Here is a 21,983-nt window from a genome sequence, read left to right as displayed (position 1 = left end):
TGCTAGTGATTGGAGATTCAGGCTTGCTTATACATCAGGTCTGAGAAGAATGGGCAACTAAGAACTCCAAGATACTCCCGTATCTGCATCATGTGCAGGAATTGAGAAAGAGGTTTACAAAGACGAAATTCCAACATGTTCCCAGAGTCCAGAATGAGATCGCCGATGCATTGACTACCATATCATCCATGATACAACATCCAGACGAAAACTTCGTTGATCCCATTCCAGTAAAGATCCATGATCAGCCAGCTTATTGTGCCCATGTTGAAGAAGAAGCAGATAGAAAGCCTTGGTTTTATGATATCAAGGAGTACTTGGCAAAGGGCGAGTACCCATAACTTGTAAAATCCTACTAAAAAATGCACGCTTTGGAGATTATCCAACAAATTCTTTCACAGCGGAGGAATTCTGTATAGGAGGACTCTTGATTTGGGATTACTAAGATGTGTCGACGCAAAGGAAACATCTAGGCTATTAGAGGAAATTCATGTTGGGACCTACGGTCCACATATGAACGGTTTTGTCTTGGCAAAGAAGATACTCCAAGCTTGTTACTTTTGGATGACTATGGAGACGGACTGCATCCAGTATGTCCGAAAATGCCATCGCTGTCAAATACATGCAGACATTATAAAGGTACCTCCGAATGAGCTTAATGCAACAAGCTCACCATGGTGGTTCGCCGCCTGGGGAATGGATGTGATTGGGCCAATCGAGCCTGCCGCTTCCAACGAGCACAAGTTTATCCTAGTAGCAATCGACTATTTCACCAAATGGGTCGAAGCAGCATTTTACAGAGTAGTAACTAAGAAAGTCATGGCAGACTTTGTTCGCGACCGCATTGTTTGTCGATTTAGGATCCCAGAGTCGATCATTACTGATAATGGCTCCAACCTCAACAGTGACTTGATGGAAGCTATGTGTGAGACTTTCAAGATCAGACATAAGAATTCTACAGCCTACAGATCTCATATGAACGGGGCCGTAGAAGCCGCTAACAAGAATATCAAGAAGATACTAAGAAAAATGATAGAGAGACATAAGCAGTGGCACGAAAAGTTATCATTTTCTCTATTGGGGTATTGCAGCACAGTCCGCACATCAATTGGGGCAACCCCTATATACTAGTTTATGGTACAAAAGTCATCATTCCCGCCGAAGTGGAAATTCCTTCCTTAAGAATCATACAGGAAGCTGAGCTCGACGATGCAGAATGGGTGAAGAGTCATTACGAGCAACTGGCTCTTATAGGTGGAAAGAGAATGAATGCAGTTTGCCATGGTCAACTTTATCAGAACAGAATGTCTAAAGCCTTCAACAAAAGAGTCAAGCCGAGACAGTTCACAACTGGGAAACTGGTGTTAAGGAAGATTTTCCAGCATCAAGATGAAGCCAAAGGGAAGTTCTCCCCCAACTGGCAAGGTCCGTACATGGTTCATCGAGTTCTGACAGGAGGAGCCCTCATACTTGCAGAAATGGACGGAGAAGTTTGGCCAAAGCCGATCAATTCAGATGCAGTCAAGCGATACTATATGTCATCTTTATGTTGTCCTATATGATGTAAATTGAACTACGCCTGACCTGATTCCTGTTTAAGTGGGGATACGTAGGCAGCCCTATGGGTTCGGTCACAATTCAATAAAATTTCCATTTCCCCTACAATTGGAAACTGGGACAGAATTTTGAGGAGGACCCTCAAAATTCCAAAATGATTTCAGTCGATCGTCACAAGCAACAGTCAGAAGCATCAACCCATTAAACTGGGGCAGAATTTTGAGGAGGACCCTCAAAATTCCGAGGTTCCAATGTCCCGAACCACGTCACAGTTATCAGTTCATCTAAGACTATTTCTTAATTATATACTTATACTATTTTTACAAAATCATGCACGTTCATTACTGAAATTGCCTTGTTTAGTAACGCTACCCCAATGATACGTACAATATCATCAGATCAAAGCCGAGCATGTCAAGCAGAGACAGCGGGGATACGAGCTAACCTCCCCTTTTTACAAACTCACAATTTTTCTTTGGATGCAGGCGCTTGAGTTGCAAAATTATCAAATATACTATACACTCACGAGACAAACATTATTCAGGAATACAACTCTCAGAACCATTGCACTTACTCACAGTTGCTATCTGCACATAACAGTGACCCCAGCAGGCACAATATCCCCAGCCATCACAATATCGCAATTTGCTATCAGCTAAGTAAACTATATTACCATTTGCCCTTTTATTTCTTGCATAAGGCTACCATTCTGCCTTCCGAGACTAAACACCGTCTCCCTCTGCATTTTCTACATTGCATAAGGCTACCATTCTGCCTTCCGAGACTAAACATTGTCTCCCTCTGCATTTTTTACATTGCATAAAGTTACCATTCTGCCTTCCGAGACTAAATGATGTCTCCATCTGCATTTCTGCATTGCATAAGGCTACCATTCTACCTTCCGAGGTTAAGCTCTACCTCCACTTACACTTGCATGGCTGAAAGATCGCCACCTTACTTGCACTTGCATGGCTGAAAGATCGCCACCCTCATTTACACTTGCATGGCTGAAAGATCGCCACCTTACTTACACTTGCATGGCTGAAAGATCGCCATTTACACTTGCATGGCTGAAAGAACGCCACCTCATTTACACTTGCATGGTTGAAAGATCGCCACCTTACTTACACTTGCATGGCTGAGAGATCGTCATTTACACATGCATGAAAGATTGCCACCTATTGCATTCCATGGGCTGAAAGATCGCCAAATATTTCATCTCATGGGCTGAAAGATCGCCAAATTATCCGAAGGCGTCATTGTTCGGAGGCACCATTTGCATAGCAAGAGAACACCATGTTATGGCCTGAGGATCCCCTTTTAATCTTTTGCATATCATTATTCAAAGGCATCATGGTTCGGAGGCACCATCCTCATAGCCCGAGAGCATCATTTCATAGCTTGCGAATCCTCTACTATGCGCTTCATGGCCCAGGACATCATGGTCTAAGGACGACATTCTAACCGTCCAAAGACAACCTTCATGGTCCGACGGGAATTTACATCATGTTTCAATTTATGCACAATGTATGCTTGCATTGCTTGTTTGCAGGTAAACCGACGAGCAACGACCATCTCGGCAGGATCAATCCCGCTCTAGTTCCCACAGCCATGTAAAACCTTAACCATTCCACACACCCGACCCTAGATATTGCGTCCGTGCTTGAAAAGTCTCCATTGACATACTCCGCGCCGGATCCCGAACTACATATGGCCTGATTCCTGTAAGACCAGGAATATGTAGGTAGCTCAGAAGTCAGGTCACGAACTAAGCCTCCTCGAACCATTTCGTCCGGTCAAAATTGGCCATCATATCTTTACCCGACAACTTTTTTATCCTTCCCGGGTAAAGAGGGGCAGTTTTGATACCCAATTTTTCTCTATATATTTTAATATACAAAATTCTTTCAAAATAGCATGTGCATGCATATATAAGTATGTCCAAATATTTTACTATTTTTCCTTAATTTTTAAAGATTTTCTTTAATCAATTTATTGCCCTATTTTATCCATAAAACCCCAATAATTATTCCCAAAAATTATCATTTTTGTGATTCATTTGTTGGATTCTCATATTTATGCTAGGATATAGCTAATATAATTTTACATATTTTTACAAATTTATTTAGCATTTTTAAAGCTAAATTGCATATAATTGCAATATTAGCCTATTTTGGATTTAATTACGTTTATATTTATAAAAATTAAGTCCAGTATTTTTAATTTGATAATTATGTATTATTAGTCATTTTAGTGCCTTTAATTTATTTCTAGAAATTATTTTACTATTTTTATAAATCAAATAGGAAAAGTGGCTATTTAAATATTAGCCCCGTTTTATTTCAATTTTAGCCTGATTTGAACCCTAACTGCACCCAATTACCCCCGACCCAATTACAAACTGAACCAATCCAGACCCAACTCTGTTAAACCACCCCACCTACCCGATCAATCCAGGCCATTGATCAAAATGATCAACGGCCACCAAACCCCCTTCCCTTAATTAATCCCAAACGACCCCTAAAACCCTTTCATTTCACATACTCTGCCGCCTCTAAATCCTCCCTCTCTCGATCCTCTCTCAGACCCCTCTCAAACCCTAGCCGCCACCCTCAATTACAACCCTAATACCGCCCGAATCCATGGCTTCCAAGGTCATCGGAGGCCTGTATCTACCTCTCTTAGCTTCTATGTGTTCGATTATTATGGTTTCAAGGCTAGATCTTGAAGAAGTTTGGTCCAGACCTTGGTCGATTTCATTTTTTGGCTATTCTTTGGTCATCTCCGACTTTTCTCCAGCCAGCCATGGCCATTCGAGTCTGACTCTTGACTCTCCCGTTTAGATCGATGGTTTTCCAAGCCTTTCTCACCACTTAGGGTTCTTCTGAAACCCTAACCTTTAGGTTCTGTTGAGTTATTTCGAAACCTTTCTCTGATTTTTTGATATGTTTTGCTGTGTTTGCTCGTATTATTCTACTGCTTGAGTTTGCATGTTAAAACCCCTAATTTCTTTTAACTATTTCTTAAGCTAATGTTGTTTGCCTAAGTTTTGTCCGATTTGTCTATTTATCTTCTTTTTAAAACCCTTCTATTATGGAAAACCTTATGGTTTTGGGTCTAAGACTGTTCGTTTAAATGCAGAAGTTCTTTTCGAAATCTCTTGTTCCTTTTGTGTGATTCTTCTGATTCTGGGTTTCTATCCTCTCTTTAACTCGCCTATGTTGAAAACCCTAATTTTTCTAGGTTTCTTTGTTTGATTTTGTGACTGGCCTATTCTTGTTTGAGTTTCTATGACTTCCTCGCTTCGAATGTGTTTCTACGGAGTTCCTTATGCTTAACTTACATCAGCTCTGTGTGCTTGTGTTCACTTACCTTTTTGCTTGCTACATTTGGTTACTCATACTTCACTCTATTTATATGCTAAAACAGGACTCATGATTCTCTCTTTGATTGACTCCGAGCTCCTTGTTTCTGGGACTGATTTTAAAAAAAAATTTCCTTAGACTTTCGATTCTCCTATTTTAACTTGGTTTATTTGCTTACTCATGGGAATCCGTATTACTCTCCTTAAATCAGTGATCTTGAAATCCTTGATTCCCTTATTTACTATGTACTGATTTTGATGATCTCCATATTCTGCAACTTTATTTTGTTTTCTTACCTTATTTGGGTTAACCGAGTATTTCAAGGATTCTTCATTAGTTGTTCCCTTAATTGAACCTCTATGTACTTACCCCTGATTATCTATTCTGCACATGATGTTCTTCTTGATTTCTTTCCTTAAATGTTTTCTGCCCATTACCATTTAAATTTAACTTCTTAATTAAAGAAAGTCCTTAGTACTGATTTGATTTTAATTAGTATATAGTTCCATAATTACTGCTAAACTATGATTTCTTGCCTTATTCTTTACCTGTTTTCAAACTATAAGTACCTTCCGGGCGAAAAAAAGCTTGTTCATCACTGCTTCTGGGCGAAGCTGGATCCTCCGTAAGTTGAGCTAGCATTTCTTCGTAAGCTTCGTCTACCTCTGGTTGTGATTCAGCAAGTCCAAAATTTCTTCGTTCCGAACGGATCCAGTCTCTGAAAAATACTGATTTTTCCAAGCTCTCCCTCATAGATGCTCTATAATCACCGAGTTGAAGTCTTGCTTGACTGAAAGCGCTCTCTGATGCCATTGTTGAAGCTTTAATGGTTAAAATGTCTCGGGTCATCCTTGAAAGGATCGAAAAGTGTTTTTCTTTGTCCTTCCACCATTCCAAAAGATTAAATGAACCATCGGGATTCACTTCCTCAAGTCCCTGTGACAAATAAACTCCAAGCTCATTTAGTTGTGAACAATCACTAGTGGGACAACCTTGGGAACCCCTGAACTCGTCCAAGCAGTACGTGCTCTTACTCCTGCAGTTCTTTTAGATGATTGAGAACTAGAAGAAGAAGGAGTTGGAGCATTTGGTCTAGCATTATCTGTTGCAATTTGATAAGCACTATAAATAGTTTGAGCATTTATTTTAATTGAAGCTTTTGCGTCTGAAAGTGTAGATAACTCCTCATCTTCTAATATAATGCACAAAGTGAGGGTTAGAAGGAAAATTATAGGGTAAACACATAACAGTAACCATTTTTTCTAATTCTTCCCTATCTTTCTTGGGTCATAATATAAAATTTCACCGGTAACAGTGTTAATTCCCGGTTGAAATTGATTTGACCTGGTACTAGGGTCAGGCTGACTAGGTAGACTTGTCCCCCCGGCCGCAACTTTCATTTGATTATATTTAACTTTATTTTGAGGGTGTATCATTATGTGTCTCCTCAAACTCCCCCCCCCCCAAGTAATATAGTTAAAAGCTAACTCTTTGCCACAAGTTTTACATTTAGCTTTATTTTTTTCTCTTATTTGAATAAAAAATGGCCAAACAAGAGATGTTTCGGCGCGTTTAGAAGGTTGTCTAGAAAAAATAGGTGTAGTAACATGGGGGTCAACCGGGGCATCATTTGGATTAGTTGGGTTAACTTCATATGGCTATTTTGCAAAGTCCAAACGGCTATTTTTGCAGGCCCAACGCCCATATTTTAAATGAACCAACAGTCAATTTTTTAAAAAAAATTTAGCCGTTGGGCCCGTTTGGACCGGTTGACCCGGTCCAGTTAGGAATCGGCCCCGGCCCAAACAGTCCGATCCTAACTGTTTTTTTGCCTTAACCGGCTCACTTAGCAGCCCTCTGATCCCGGTCCTATCCGGTTAGGCCCACTACCCTAACAGGCTCGCAGGCCTGGGCTGGTCCCGGGCCTAACCGACCCACTTGCCAGCCTTAATTTAGCCACACAAGATTTGATTGAAGAACAAATATTTCGAAGTTAAAGTTGAAAACATAATCGAGCCTTTTTGAACTTTGAAGTGATCACGTTATTGTTAAGTGTCATGTCCATAGCCTTGTAATGTAGGACATCTGTTCTTTTTTCTTTTTCTGCTTTGGTCCCTCAAGTGAAAATAACACAAATAGTAGTAACCAGTAAGTTATAAGACATTGACAGCAAGTTGCCCAGCCCATTTAGATATTTCTCAGCAAAATATCCCTACCCCAAGCCGACCAATATCCAATATTAGATTTTTATGAGACAAATCAAGACAGAAAAGACCCACTACTATAGTAAAGCTAGCTCAACTTTCACAATCTCATTAGTTATTCAATTTTCCAAAATTAAAAATTATGGCAGATGAGGATGTTTCAGAAAGCTTCAGTGAATGGCAGCAAATCCCATCTCCATATTCTACTACTGGCAAAGATCAGTTAAACAACAGAAATGATGTAGATGTCACCACAGAAGACTTACCAATTAACAATGATCCTCAACTGTTTCAAGAACCACATAACTCAGCAGTTTCTGCTGCAGAAACTACTTTGTCAGTGCCTGATAATAATCAAAAAGGTGAAGGAAAACTATGGTTGAAGAAGCATTTGAGAGAATTAACTTCTCGGATTGTTCAGATTGTTTCCAAGGCCAAAAATTATGCTGCTTCTAAAGTGGGAATTGGAATTTTCATTTCAACTAGAACTAGACTGTTAGCAGTATTTTTGGTTCCCTTGTTTTATTTGATGATACATAGGTGGCGGAGGCAAAAACAGATTGACACTACTAAGAAACTTGTGCTTCTTATCAAAGAAAAAGACCAGGTATATATAGTCAATGTATAGAAGTTAAATTCCACACACAATTCTTGATCTGTGTTCTTACCATTCCCTAGTTATAAGATTACCCCTGGATTGATTAAGTTGCAGAATATATTCTCCGTTTGCTATACCGTCAGCATCGTTTGTTTCGATATATTTTAGTTTTTATAGGGAATAGTTGTTATATTTAAAATAACATTTGACATTTAAATATATTTTGGCTGTTGTAGACAAAAATTATCCAAAAATTAATTTTTTTAATGTTACATAAAAAAGATAAGAAATTTATTCAAATTTAAATACTCAAAAGATATGTAAATTTTACTAGTTAAATATTAAAGAAAGCTAACACATTATTAATAAATTCTTAACTAAATATATAAAGATTTAAACTCTAATGCATACGTTTTAAAGCTACTAGAAGATTAAACTATTTCAAGATTGATGAAAAAACGCGGTAATTATAGCTTGTTTCGTAGATTCTAGTCTCTTACTAGCGATATAACGCTTGAATTAGCAAAGACGTCCAAACTTTCAACGAAAAGATATTTAACAGCTATTCCTTGACGACAACATAAGAGGTTAACAGTTGAATTTTCTATCTTGGTCCAAGTAGCGGCTCTAGGTTGAGGTTAAAATCTTTAAACTTATTATTGGTGATCTTATTATTAGAGATTCTACATGGAAGTTATAGAGAGGTAATTTTACAAAGAACGTACTGCTATAAAGATCGATGTTGCTTTGATAGGTAAAAATCGGTTATAGAGAAGTAAAATATAACATAAAAAATCAGTTCCGAGTATTTTTATAGTGAATAAATGGTATATGAGGATGCTGTTATAAAGAGGTCTGACTATATAATGAAGTGTACCAAACTAATTAGTTTATTGGAAGCTGTTATTTTATACTTGTCAAATACTTGCTATATACATTTGAGTCATAAGCTAATTGTAGCTACTAACTTCATTCTTGCAGAAAATCAACCAGCTCTCTTTCCAAATTAGCCACATGAATGACTCGTTCCTAGCGCGACGAATGGTTCCAGTTCTTCGAGTTGGCTAATTGATTCACTAGCCATTAATTGTTTCTTGGCAACCTCTGAGGGCATATATGGAGCTTTCACTTCCATGAATGTTGAATTTGAAATCTACAACTCTTATACTGTATTTAAAGAAACCAGGATATGTGTACGAAAAGACAGATATTTATCAGTATTTGATAATTGATATGGCATATGTGCTCTGTAGATGTTTTTCAGTGTAATGCTTGCTTTCTTTTTAGTTTCTCTTTGCTGGTGTTTTAAAGAAGTAATATCTGAATAAGATAAGAGAATTTTAAGATACCACTAACTTTAATTGAAAAAGAAGAATAAGAAGGGTCAACAAAGTTCCATATTCTGCAGTGCAGAATTCCTTATGTCAAACATAGCTACAATCTCCAAGGGCTTTTTGACTTACTTTTTTTTTTTTTTAACGGTGTCGAAACCAGAAATTTTTTAAAGAGTATTTAAACTTTAATATATATTTATAAAAAATAATTTTTGACATATATATATAGTAAAATTTTCTATGTGCTCAATATAATTTTCCGATCAAGGGTGTTCAACTGGACACCTTTCACTCTATATGACTACGCCACTGCCATTTGATATCTGGTACTTATATTAGGGTCCCAATTAATTCGGGTTCGCAGCTCATAAAGTTCATTAATAAGGAAAGTGTCACACCTCAACCTCGGAAGGAGCAACCGGCACACGATGCTCGAAGGCCCGTGCGATTCAGCGTCTATACACAAACCTCTTTAACATGATATCTCGGCCAACAAATGTAATACTAAAATTAAAATATTCACAATTGAATTTTGAAAGAAACGTTAACGTTTTATACATATTCATAATCGTTGCCAACAAGATTATAACCAACCTTTACATAAATCCAAACACTAGTCTACAAGCCTCTAAGAACGCCAAAAACATGTATACATATGACTTGACCGGGACAGGGCCACACCGTACCCAAAATGACCGGGACATACATATTAGTACCTATCGGCTTTTGAACAGCTACTCTAAATAAGTGGAGTGCGACCACCAACAATTGAAACGTGTATCCTATTAGGGAGGAATGCCACCGGATCTATATGTACCTGTGGGTATGGACACAACGCCCAAAAGAAAGAGGCGTCAGTACGAAGTATATGTTGAGTATGTAAAACTGATGACATATATAAATCGAAGGCAATGCATAAAAGACGTGAGTACACAACTTCAACCTGGATCTCGAAGACAAGGTCACTGGGGATGTATATGCTGGTAATTTTGAATTACAATTGCATACAAGTTTTACAAAAAGAAGCCACTCTTCGGGGCATATCATATCATATCATATCATATCGTGCCACGTTATATCATACCCGACTTCAAGGAGGACTCGGTGAAGTCTCATACTTTCATCATAATGTACCTAGCCTCAAGAGGTCTCGGTTGTGTCTAGTCTCAAGGGAATTCAGTGATATCACGTTAACACATTATTCCATACCTGGCCACATCGGGGTTCAGTGATATTACATAACATATTCTTCATATCGCCTTATCAAGGCTCGGTAGTATTTAGCTAACTCATCATTTCATACCCGGTTCTATCGAAGACTCGGTTAATTAAAATAAATACATAGATGTGAAGGTATGATATAAATTCAATTATAAGGAAATCATGTTAGACTCAAAACGAACAATATTCTACAACCTTATGATACTATTCGGAAACAGCTTATACTGGGCAAGAAATGCCACCGGTAAAGAACATACATTAACATGAACAATATTTTAAGTAAAACTTAGACCAATTCTGGCTTACACCATGAGCGTCAAATGGAAAGGTACACTTATATCAAATCATGCCAAGAAGGAAGACTACCTTACATACCTGGTTGAAAAATTACCTATGCTTCTTGAACCTCTCACTTCTATGGTGATTACCTTTGTTTCTGTAAAAATCTCCAAAATCAATATCACAAGCATGTAGATGGTACAACGATGATTACAAGCCCTTTTCCCTAAAATTTCACCAAGTTTGCCTTTGATTCGAGCCCTATCAGTTCAGGAAATTATTAGGAAGCTTGAGAGAGATTTGGGTGAGCTAAGGCTGGCGATATTCTCTAGAATAAATGAGAGGAGAAATGCACTGCCCTTTTATATCAAGCATAGAAATTTCCACCACCCCAAGTGCTATACGGGTCAACTTGCCCTGGCCACCCCACCCGATAGGTCAGCTGGCGAAATCTGGTTATATGTAGTCACCCTTTTTTTGACCTCTAACTCACCGCCAGCTGATTAGTTACATTAATCCTTATTTGCCTTTGACTTTACATGTGAGGGAGAAATATGAGGTGTAACATCATCCCCCTTCGGAACATTCATACTCGAATGTTGAATCGTAGTCATTCTTGAAAAATTCTTCTAATCCTTTTGGGTTGTATCTGTTATAGTAGTTTCACTGTTGCCTCCCGTATTATGGAATGAATGGGGGTACCTGGATTTTATATCTTCTTCAGCTTCTCAGGTCATTTCTTCTATATTATTGTTCCTCCAAAGTACCTTAAGTGAAGCTACCTCCTTGGTTCGCAGCTTACCGACTTGATGGTCGAGGATAGCCACCAAAATTTCTTCATAAGATAGGTCCTCTATGTCTTGAATATCTTCAATGGGGTAATATAGGGTGGATCACTTAAGCACTTTTCAAGCATGCACATATGGAAAACCGGATGCAATGCTTTAAATTCGGGGGCAACTCAAGCTTATAAGCCATTTGGACAATTCTTCGAATCATTTGATATGGTCCAATATATCGGGGGCTAAACTTACCTTTCTTGCCAAACCTCACCACGCCTTTCATAGACGATACCCTTAAGAGTACCAAGCCTCATTCAGAAAATTTTAAATCTCGTCGTCGAATATCCGAGTAAGAATTTTGCATGCTTTGAGCGGTCAATAACCTACTTCGACTCATTTTAACTTTTTCTACAGCCTGTTGCACTAACTCAGGACCTACTAACTTTATTTCACCAACTTTAAACCAGCCGAAGAGACCTATATTTTTGTCCATATAGAGCTTCATATGGTGCCCTTCGAAGGCTAGCATGGTAATTATTGTTGTAAGCGAACTCAATAAGTGGTAGATGATCCTTCTAATTTTCTTTGAAGTCCAAAGCATAGGCTCTTAACATGTCGAACATTTGAATAGTGCATTCGGCCTGGCCATCGGTTTGCAGATGAAAAGTTGTTCTAAGGTTGATCCTCGTACCCAATCCCTTTTGGAATGATCTCCAGAAATTAATAGTAAACTGGGCACCTCTGTTTGATATGATAGAAATTGGAACCCCATGAAGTCATACTATGTCCTTAATATATAACTTAGCGTAATCTTCAACCGTGGAAGTAGCTTTAATGGGTAGGAGATGAGTTGATTTAGTGAGTCGATCCATAATAACCCATATGGAATCACGCTAAGATCGTGATGTTGGTGATGTCGGGGTTGCCAAGAATCGAGTGCAGAGGTTCTCTAGATTATATTCCCAGCAGAGTGATTTCATATTTGAAGGCTAGGTGTCTGTCTTATTTGGCCTTTGTGAGGGATGTTGGTGCTGATACTCTTACTATTGATTCTGCTCTGGTGGTGTGAGATTTTTCGGATGTGTTTCCTACAGACCTGTCGGGCATGCCGCCCGACAGGGATATTGACTTTGGTATTGACTTGGTGCCGAACACTCAGCCCATTTCTATTCCTCCATAGCATATTGTGCCAGCTGAGTTAAAAGAATTGAAAGAGCACCTTCATGAACTTCTTGATAAGGGGTTTATTAGGCCTAGTGTGTCACCTTGGAGTGCACCGATTCTGTTTATGAAGAAGAAGGATGGTACCATGCAGATGGGCATCAATTATAGGCAGTTGAACAAAGTTACAATCACGAACAAGTATCCTTTGCCGCATATTGATGACCTATTTGACCAGCTTCAGGGAGCGAGGGTATTCTCTAAGATTGATTTGAGGTTTGGGTATCACTAGTTGAAGATTTGAGACTCGGATATTCTAAAGACAACATTCAGGACCCGTTATGGTCATTATGAGTTCCTTGTGATATCTTATGAGCTGAGCAATGCCCCAGCAACATTCATGCATCTGTTGAACAATGTATTTTTGCCTTATCTCGGCTCGTTTGTCATAGTATTCATTAATGATATTCTGGTGTACTCTCGTAGCCAGGAGGAGCATGGCCAACATTTGAGGATTGTGTTACAGCGGCTGAGGGGGAGAAACTTTATGTCAAGTTCTACAAGTGTGAGTTCTGGCTTAGTTCGGTGGCGTTCTTGGGGCACGTATTGTCCAGTGAAGGGATTAAGGTGGATCCGAAGAAGATAGAGGCGCTTTAGAGTTAGCCCAGACCATCCTCAGCTACGGATATTTGGAGTTTTCTTGGCTTGGCCGGTTATTATCGTTGCTTCATCGAGGATTTCTCATCTATTGCATCGCCTTTGACCAAATTGACCCAAAAGGGTTCTCTTTTCAGGTGGTCGGATAAGTGTGAGGAGAGCTTTCAGAAGCTCAAGACTGCCTTGACCACAACTCTAGTTCTAGTTCTACCTTCAGCTTCTAGTTCTTATACCGTATATTGTGATGCTTCTCGAAATAGTATTGGGTGTGTCTTGTGTGAGCACGTGATTTTTGCCCTATATAAATTACTCCCATAAATTCAAAACAAAATAATTTCTTTCAGTATTCGCAATTTTGTGGATTTTCGTGACATGTTCTGTTATTTGTTTGCATTTTGTGTGTGCATTTTAGTTAATGAAAAATACAAAATATGTTGCATTTTCATTTAGAGTTTAACTTTGCATTTTTTTAAAAAAATTAATTATTAATTTAATTGTTTTATAAAAATGGAAAAATAAAAAAAATGTATTTTGCATTTTTAATTTTAATTTCGAATTTTGGTAGCTTTTCGTTAATTTGGTATTTAATTAATGGTGGTAATTATTATTTAGAATTAATTAATTCAATTTGATAAGATAATTTGATTAGGAATTAATTTAGGTTTTATTTTAATTTTAATTTTATTTAAAAGAAATTAAAGGAAAAATTGAAAAAAAGAGAAAGAAGAAAAACAAAAAATGAGATCAGATTTTTGGGCCAAATCTGATTTTCCAGCCCAAAATACCCGTTTAACCCAGGCCCAGACCAGCCAAAACCCCGGTCCGGTCACCCTTTTCCCCGAACCACACCGTTTCATGGGCAACAGATCAGGACCGTCAAGGTTTCTTGATCGAACGATCCTGAAGCTCGGATCATCTGATATTTAAGTGTCCAAACGTGCCCCCTACCCCTCACTCATCTCCCTCACAACCCGCCTCTGCAAACCTTAACGCCACCGCCTCCAAATCCCCCACCACCGGAGGCGGCGCCACCACGAACCGACCTCAAATTAACACCAAATATCCTCCTCAACCCCCTCAGTCCAAATCTACAAGTACCTTCCATCAAACAAACCCAGAACGTCTCGAATCTTGGTTTAAGAGAAAATCCTAACGCCGCCCCTGTGCTCTCCGGTGGCGCCGCTGCCTCCGTTCGACCCCAAAATCACACCCCTGAACCCCCGTCTCTCCTTCGCTCCAAATCCCCACTTAGATTCCCTCAAATCACCCCAGAACTCTTCGAATTTCAAATCTGAGTTCGAACCCTGAAAGCCCGAAGTCAATTCCCCTCAAATCTGTTGGCATGCATGACCATAGGCTTCCGATTTGTTCGAGGTTGAAGTCTGATTCAACGCGAATTGATGCTGCTCATTTGTTCTTAACAAAGAACAAGTGATTAGCATCAGTTCCGTTCAAATCAAGGTGGCCAATGCCATGCCGGGTTTACTAGGGTAAGTTTTCTCCCCTTTTTTCTTTTCTGTCCGAGTTTCACCTTTTGTTCCTCTTCTTTTCTTCTCCCTTTCTTTAGTTTTTTTTTTACTTTGATTGAAATTCGAGCAAGGTTTGCAACCTAGTTTCCCTCTAGATTGATTTTGTGTTCGTATTTGTTCCATTGGCTTGTCAGCTTTCTTTTTCAAATCTGAAGTTTGTGGTCTGTTTAGTTTTATTAGTGCCATGCTTAAACTTCTCATTTCATCTTTTGTTTTAGTCGCATAGTTTAATTTAATTAGGTCATTTTGTGTCCCTGCCTATTTTGTTAATTAGTCATTCACTTAGTTTGGGTTTTGGGTTTTGGAAATTGTTTGAGTGTTTTATTTTGCCTGCTATGAAATACTGATTTGGTTTGGGTTGTCTTTGCTGCTTAGGCTTTGAGGCCAGTTTAGACCTCACCTCAAGAGGTTAGTTTGGGTTTTGGGGTCGGATCTGAGCCCATGTCTGTTTGAGCTATTGGGTCAATATGATCCATTTGGTTCCCAAAGTAAAAACAGAGGGTCTAGGGGTTAGTATAGGAAATTTAGGTTGGAGAATCTCTTATAACTGAATAGGGAAGCTTCCTAGAAGCTGAGATTGGGACTTATATGAAATACTGATTTTAAAACTGAGGACAGGAGAGCAAAAATGAAAATTCAAAAAGGGTTCAAGTGCAAAACTGAACCCACTCTTTGCTGCCCTACTTTCTTGCCTATAAAGGCATCATTTCTTGCCTTTCAAGGCAGAGAAAAAAGAGAGCTAAGAGGAGGAAGAGGGATTCAGGAATAAAAACCAAAACAAAGAGAAAAACATCTGAAAATTTCAATGAAACCACTGTTTCATTGAACTTCTCCTGTGATTTTTGGAGCTTTCAATTTCTGAAACAGTTTTTGATTCATCAGGGGTGGAAATGGATTGAATCTGGGTTTGTAGAGGTTTGGTTCAAAGTTTGCTGGGTCACTACTTGATTAACATTATTTTTTTGGACTGCTGCACTTCATTTGTTGGTTTGAAATTGGGTTTGCTGGCTATTTCTTGCTGCTGGGTTCTGCTGTATTGTTGCCTGACTTCTAACCCTACATTGCTTTATTTCTTTTCATATTCCAGGTATACTTTGGCCCCATGGACGTCATTTATGTGTAGTTCGAAGTATAGATTTGTGAAATCTGATGTTGTTGTTCAAGCTTCACCTCCTTTCCTTATGATTTCGTTCATAGCATGTAATATTTAGGTAGAAGATGTTCTGATTAGTATGTTTGTCAATGAACATGATGTAGTCAAAATCTGGAACATGTTGGTTCATTAAGTGTTGCTCCTTTACGTTTTGTCTTAGCAAGTTCTGCATTCATTGTCGAATTTTGCTGCTCTGTGTGCTCATCTTTGCCTTTACTTTTGAACTTGGCTTGTATTGAGGGAATAATTTGTGAGTTTAGCTCTTTTAGTTTTACACGAGTTAGAATCAAAATCATTTTTTACATTCAAGTTGTGGTATTACGTCTGTGCTAGTACAGTTGGAAGCAGTGGATTGTTTGGTGTAGATTGTTGGTTGTTGCCCTGTTCAGTAAAGGTTGAGATATCATGTGAAGGCTCTATCTCGGGACCCAAAGCTGTCGGAGCTGGTTCGTCCTCTAGTTTGGGATTTCTTTCGGGCCCAGCGTAATGAAAAGACAGTTTTGGAGCAGCCTCGTGCCATGTAGGCTACTGGGTTTCACGCTAAGCCCGAACAATTGCTTTAAATAATCAACCCACTCTTATAACAGACAATTCTTTAGTTGGCCTGGATAGTGGCATAATCCCCGCTTCATTAACGAGTAAGTAATTAAGTTTTTTTTTAAAAAAAAAAAGGGCGGAGGCGAGTCGTTACATTGGACGTGGTCGTGGCCTTTGGGAGTTAACATGAATTACCTTTAAAATTGGAGTCAAGGGGGTTCCACACCCAACAAACCTTAACACACGACCCTTTATTAATTATCATGATTTAGGCATAAGCAACAAATATTTGTAGTTTGTTTTAGGCCCATTTAATATACCACCGTGATTGTGTATACGTTCGCGTAACATAATTACAATTTTAAAAAAAAACTAATTCGGAGTATGCGTTCGCGCAACTTCGACTAAATTTTCTTAATAATAATAATGCGTTATTAGTTGTGGACACGTTCGTGTGACATGATTTTGACACGCCAAACAGACAGGTACACGTATGCGTGACCGGTTTCAAGATAATTTTCTTAATTAAAAAGCGGTAAAGGGTAAATGCACATAGGATCTAAAGTCAGTAATTAAACAATTTTAATAATCCAAGTATGATCAAAGCGACCGTGCTAGAACCACAAAACTCGGGAGTGCCTAACACCTTCTTTCGGGTTAGCAGAATTCCTTATTCGGATTTTTGGTTCACAGACTACAATACAAAGTCAACTTTTCCTCGATTCGGGATTTGAACCGGTGACTTGGAACACCATAAATCTCCCAAGTGGCGACTTTGATCTTAAAAATATAGTCTCGTTTCGATTGTCACTTAAATTGGAAAAACTCCCTTATACCCTTCCGGGGTGTAGTAAAAAAGTAGGTGTGACAGCTCTGGCGACTCTGCTGGGGATCGAACCCCGAATCTCTGGTTCAGGGTTCAAGAATTCGAGCTTGTTAATATGATTTTGCTTGGCTTCACTTATTGTTAATATTACTATATTCTGTGAATCTTTTGTGCTAAATACTATCTGTTTACCGCTTTAATATTGTCTGAATTGTATATAACTGTCTTCTTACGCTACCCCTCTGAGTCTTTTGGAAATGGTGCATACGTTCGCGTAGCCCGCTTTTTCTATAGAAATTATACCAAATAGGACGAGGCTGGGCAAGCGACAACACCGGGTAGACTTCAGTGCTCCCGGTACGTCGCCCCCTCCTCGGCCCCAGTTGTCCGCTCGGGTACCCAAGTCTAGAACAAAACCCCAGGATTTAAACCTAAAAAACACAGCCTCATGCCGGATCCCTAGTAGGAATGTTTGTTTGCATCATGTGCATTTGACTTAGGGGACTCAACACAGGGGTTGGGTCCGTCTAGGATAGGTGTGCCCGAAATAACAGACCATCCTAATACATTCTACGTGCTATGTGAACATTTATTTGTTTTGGCATGCATGCGGACCGGCCAGGGAAAATAAAGCAAAAGAAAAACCAAGAGTGATATAGGGAAGGAAACAAGGTCCGGTTCTAAAAATCTCGGTATTTGAAAACGTCCTGAAACTCTACCCAAAAATTTTCAAAAAGAGTTATTTCAAAAGAGTCAAACACTGTATTCTTTCAAATGTGTCAAAACTGACCGAACTACGCAGGTCTGATTCTCACCGAATGTGGGATACGTAGGCAACCTACATAAGGTTCGACCTTATTTTTGAAAAAAAAAAAGAAAAAAAAAGAAAAGAGAGTCGGTGGTCGAGTGAATGCAGTCTGGATTCTTGATCAAAATAGGTCGATCCAGCTTCGGCAATGTCTTAAACCGTTCTTGCCGAGATAGCCTCAGAGTATTTTTCAGTTGTCGAAAGGCTATTTTCGTAAAAAGAATGGACAAGTTTGTGAAGGGTCATAAAATAATCCCCCCCCCCCTGGCCTCAAAATTCATGTGAAATTGGGAAGGGCCGCATTTGCAAAAACAGTCATTGGGCTAAAATTGGCATATAGGGGAAGAAATCATGTTTTTTTTTTCTTTTCTTCTTTTCTTTTCTCTTTCTTTATTCTTTTCTTCTTCAAAAAAAACTGTTTACAAAAGGGTCCACTCAAGCCAACCCTAACCTTAACCTTCCACAAGAACAGAATGAATACCATCCAGGATCCGCCAGAAGTGGTCAGGGAACATGCTCAGTTGCACTTGCGTATGTGGTGGAATGATCTAGATGAAGATGGTCAGAAATGGGTGAAAAAGCAACTGGGTGCTCTTATAAACATTTTTGAGATCAAACCACGAGAAGATCTATCAAGGCTTTGGTAACTTTCTGGGATTCTGTCCACAATGTCTTTCGTTTCTCGGATTTTGAGATCACCCTTACTTTGGAGGAGATAGCCAGGTACATTGAATTCGGACGGGATTTGAGGAAGCAACAACTTATATTTCCAAGGACTCCATCAGTGCACAAGTTCTTTGACCTCCTGAATATTAGTAAACAGGCAAATAAAGAACGTGTGAGCAATGGGTATTGTGCTTTCCATTTCTTATACTTCAGGTTCGGGCACTCTGCTGGTTTTGAAATGCATGAAAAGGGTCTGAGCAACAAACAAGATAAGGTCCTTTGGCAAATTTATCGTCGGTTCGCATTTATTGTAGCATTCTTGGGGATCATGGTTTTTCCAAATGAGAAAGGGATGGTGGATATTCGTATGGCTAGAATTGCACAAATCCTCACTACCAAGGAAGATCATACACTTGCCTGTTGGTGCTGACAGATATTTATCGAGCATTGACCTTATGCAAAGCAGGGGCTCAATGTTTTGAAGGTTGCAACATCCTTCTGCGAATGTGGTTGATCGAGCACATTCGCCATCATCCCAGATTCATGAGTTATGGTTCGAGCCCGAATAACTTCATCACTAGTTACGAGGAGAGGGTAAAAGATTACAACACACCAGAAGGGTTTGAAGCATGGGTCTCTCACTTGAAAGTTCTTAACGCAGTTCAGGTCGAGTGGACTATAGGATGGCTCTCGAGGACAGAAGCTATCTATATGACTGCTAGCAAAGGCTACCTGAGGTTATGCGTAAGGAGTATTCAGCCATATGCACCGCAGAGGGTCTTGAGGCAATTGGGAAGGTATTAGATTGTGCCTGAAGATGAAGATCTAAGCACCCAGGTCATAGAGTTACATCCAAAAGCTGCATTGCCCGAGGTTGTAGTTCAGCAGGATTGGAATAGCTCTCGGTATCTAAAAAATGGCACCCAGGTACCAGACATCGCCAAGGGGAAGTAGATCCAAATTATGCTGCTTGGTTTGAGAAAATATCTTATGTAAATAACGAGCCAGAGCCCAAGAGGCCCGCCAAAAGGCCTCATGTTCAAGCCTTTGATGATAAAATTCAGGAAAGGTTAGCCTGGGGGGAGAAGGAAAAGGAATATAAGGCCACCATCCATGATCTACGAGAAGAATTGCGAAATGTCACCTTCAATAATGATTTGCAGGCACAAGAGGCCGAAGGTGAGAGGAGAAGATTGGTGCGAGAAAATGAAGCCCTCAGAGCTCAGGTTCAACAGTTGAAAATTGAAGCCGAGAACCCAGGCCGAAGCAGGAAAGATGAAAGGCTCATTTATAACCTTACTCAAAAGGTACGTGACTATGAAGATGACCTGCATAAAGCTAAGTCTGAACTAGCAAAAGCACAGGCAAGGTTGGCTGAAAGCGCCGAAGGGCATACAGTTTTCGTTCAATAGATGAAAGAAAGATATAAAAAAGGGGTCACTGGTTAGGAAAAGGCAATTGGCAACCTCAAGGGTGAAATGGCTAAACAAACCAAAAAATTTAAGGCTGAAAGAGAACATTGTTATGCCTTAATGGCACGGCTAGAAAGAGACTTGCAACAACTCCAAGAGCATAACCAGGTAGCCGAACGAACTTTGGAAGCCAGAACCGAACAAATTGGGCGTTTGTTGCAAGAGAAGGGCGTCATAAGAGAGCGAGTCAAAAGGGTCGCTAACTACATCGCGATGAAGTGCGGTAGCTGTGAGGATATGACTAGATCTATGTTCTTCTCTACTGTGATGATTTTTGTTCACCGGGTAATGGAAGATCTCTACCACTTCCAAGGGGACTTAGCGATGTGGCCCGCGGCGAGGCCGAATGATGCCCCGCGGGTCCCGGGGGCAATTGAGGCATTGATGTATTCGTGATTCCTCGAGTTTGTATTTTCCTTCTGTTAAAGTCTGCCAGTTTATCTTGGAGTCTGTATTTCTTTTATTAGAGTATGTGGGTTGTTTGTTTTTCGAGTTTGTATTTCGTCTTTCATTAGAGTCTGTTAGTTTCTGTTTAAGTTTATTTCCGAGTCTTATTATGAAAATATGAAAATTCCAAAAATGTTTTATTATTTTTATCTCCAAGAACTACGCTTGGTTTAATTCATGCGGGGTCATGATACATAGGCAATCTCCATAGGATTCGGAAATGATAAAGAGAGAAATAAAATAAGAGGAAAAACAAGAGAGTAAAGAAAAGAAAAAAAAAAAAGAGCGGAAAAACAAGAAAGAAAAGAGAGAAAATAAAAAATCAAGAGAGAATAAAAACAAAGAGAGAATGAAAGGAAGGAAAAGGAAAAGAAAGAGAAGGGGGAAGTTTGCAATCGAAAGTAAGAAAAGGTCGGGATGACGCATGCAACTGATCAAATACATAATAGAGACAGTTAACTGTTTAGGTGCATTCATGCCCGATGTGCGGTCGCCAATCTGTTAAAGCCTAATCGCTAACAAGGTTATTGTTGATGTATTGAGTCCAGGCAGGTGGTTAGTTGATTGACATTCTAGCAACTCACTCATACAATACCCGATCGAAAGACAGGCTGAATATGACCAACCAGAAACTGGAAACAAGTATTGTCGACCCATCGAAAGAAGTGGAAGAATTGGAAGTTAATGCAATGAGGGAAGAAATGTATAAGCTAAAGCAACAGATGACTGAAATGTACCAAGCCTGGGCGAAGGGGCATCCACCACCGGTTTATCCCGCCAACCCTGCTTATATCCCACCACCAGCCCAACCTCTGGAGCCTCCCACTGTGAACTCATCTCCAGCCTTTCCCCTCTACCAACAATGCCATGGCGCCACTTCCCATACTTCTCAAGCTCTACCACCCAAACAAGTCCCATACCCTCCCCCACCAATTACACCTGTTTTTGTGGCACCTCCACCTGCTACATTACATTGATCTTCCAGTGAGCCCCTGTTCCAAACTCACGACAACCAGTACTATCCCCCTGAATCCACCTTCAAAATTCTAGAACCATATCCTTAAACCCCCAATCTTGATCTCCCGGCAGAGACCGAGAAACCACCCAAAAATCCTGAGCATGAAGAGATGATCAGAAAGGTCAAAAGCTTAGAACAGTCGTTCCGAGATATGAGAGGGTTGGGAGGTCAAGTAAGTGTGGCCTATAAATATTTATGTCTGTTCCCAGATGTTCAGTTACTAGCAGGGTTCAAGATGCCCAAGTTTGATCTGTACGACGGGCACGGTGACCCAATAGCACACTTAGAGGATTTTGTAGCAAAATGAGAGGAGCAGGTGGAAGAGATGAATTGCTGATGGCATATTTCAGCCAAAGTTTAAGTGGATCG

The 21,983-nt window shown here is 39.6% G+C and overlaps 1 protein-coding gene across 1 annotated transcript; it reads left to right on the top strand.

The window, feature by feature from the left end:
• The first annotated feature begins 7,183 nt into the window (after positions 1 to 7,183).
• On the top strand, positions 7,184 to 8,976 carry LOC104229072 (uncharacterized). The gene is made up of 2 exons (XM_009781648.2): positions 7,184 to 7,733; positions 8,706 to 8,976. The coding sequence occupies exons 1-2, from the start codon at positions 7,269 to 7,271 to the stop codon at positions 8,790 to 8,792; spliced, it is 552 nt and encodes a 183-aa protein (XP_009779950.1). The 5' UTR covers positions 7,184 to 7,268; the 3' UTR covers positions 8,793 to 8,976.
• Positions 8,977 to 21,983: the final 13,007 nt, after the last annotated feature.

The sequence above is a fragment of the Nicotiana sylvestris genome, chromosome 4 (genome assembly GCF_000393655.2).
Source record: "Nicotiana sylvestris chromosome 4, ASM39365v2, whole genome shotgun sequence".
Lineage (NCBI taxonomy): Eukaryota > Viridiplantae > Streptophyta > Magnoliopsida > Solanales > Solanaceae > Nicotiana > Nicotiana sylvestris.
Note: the sequence above shows the minus strand (reverse complement) of the source record. Positions and strands in the feature narration are given on the sequence as shown.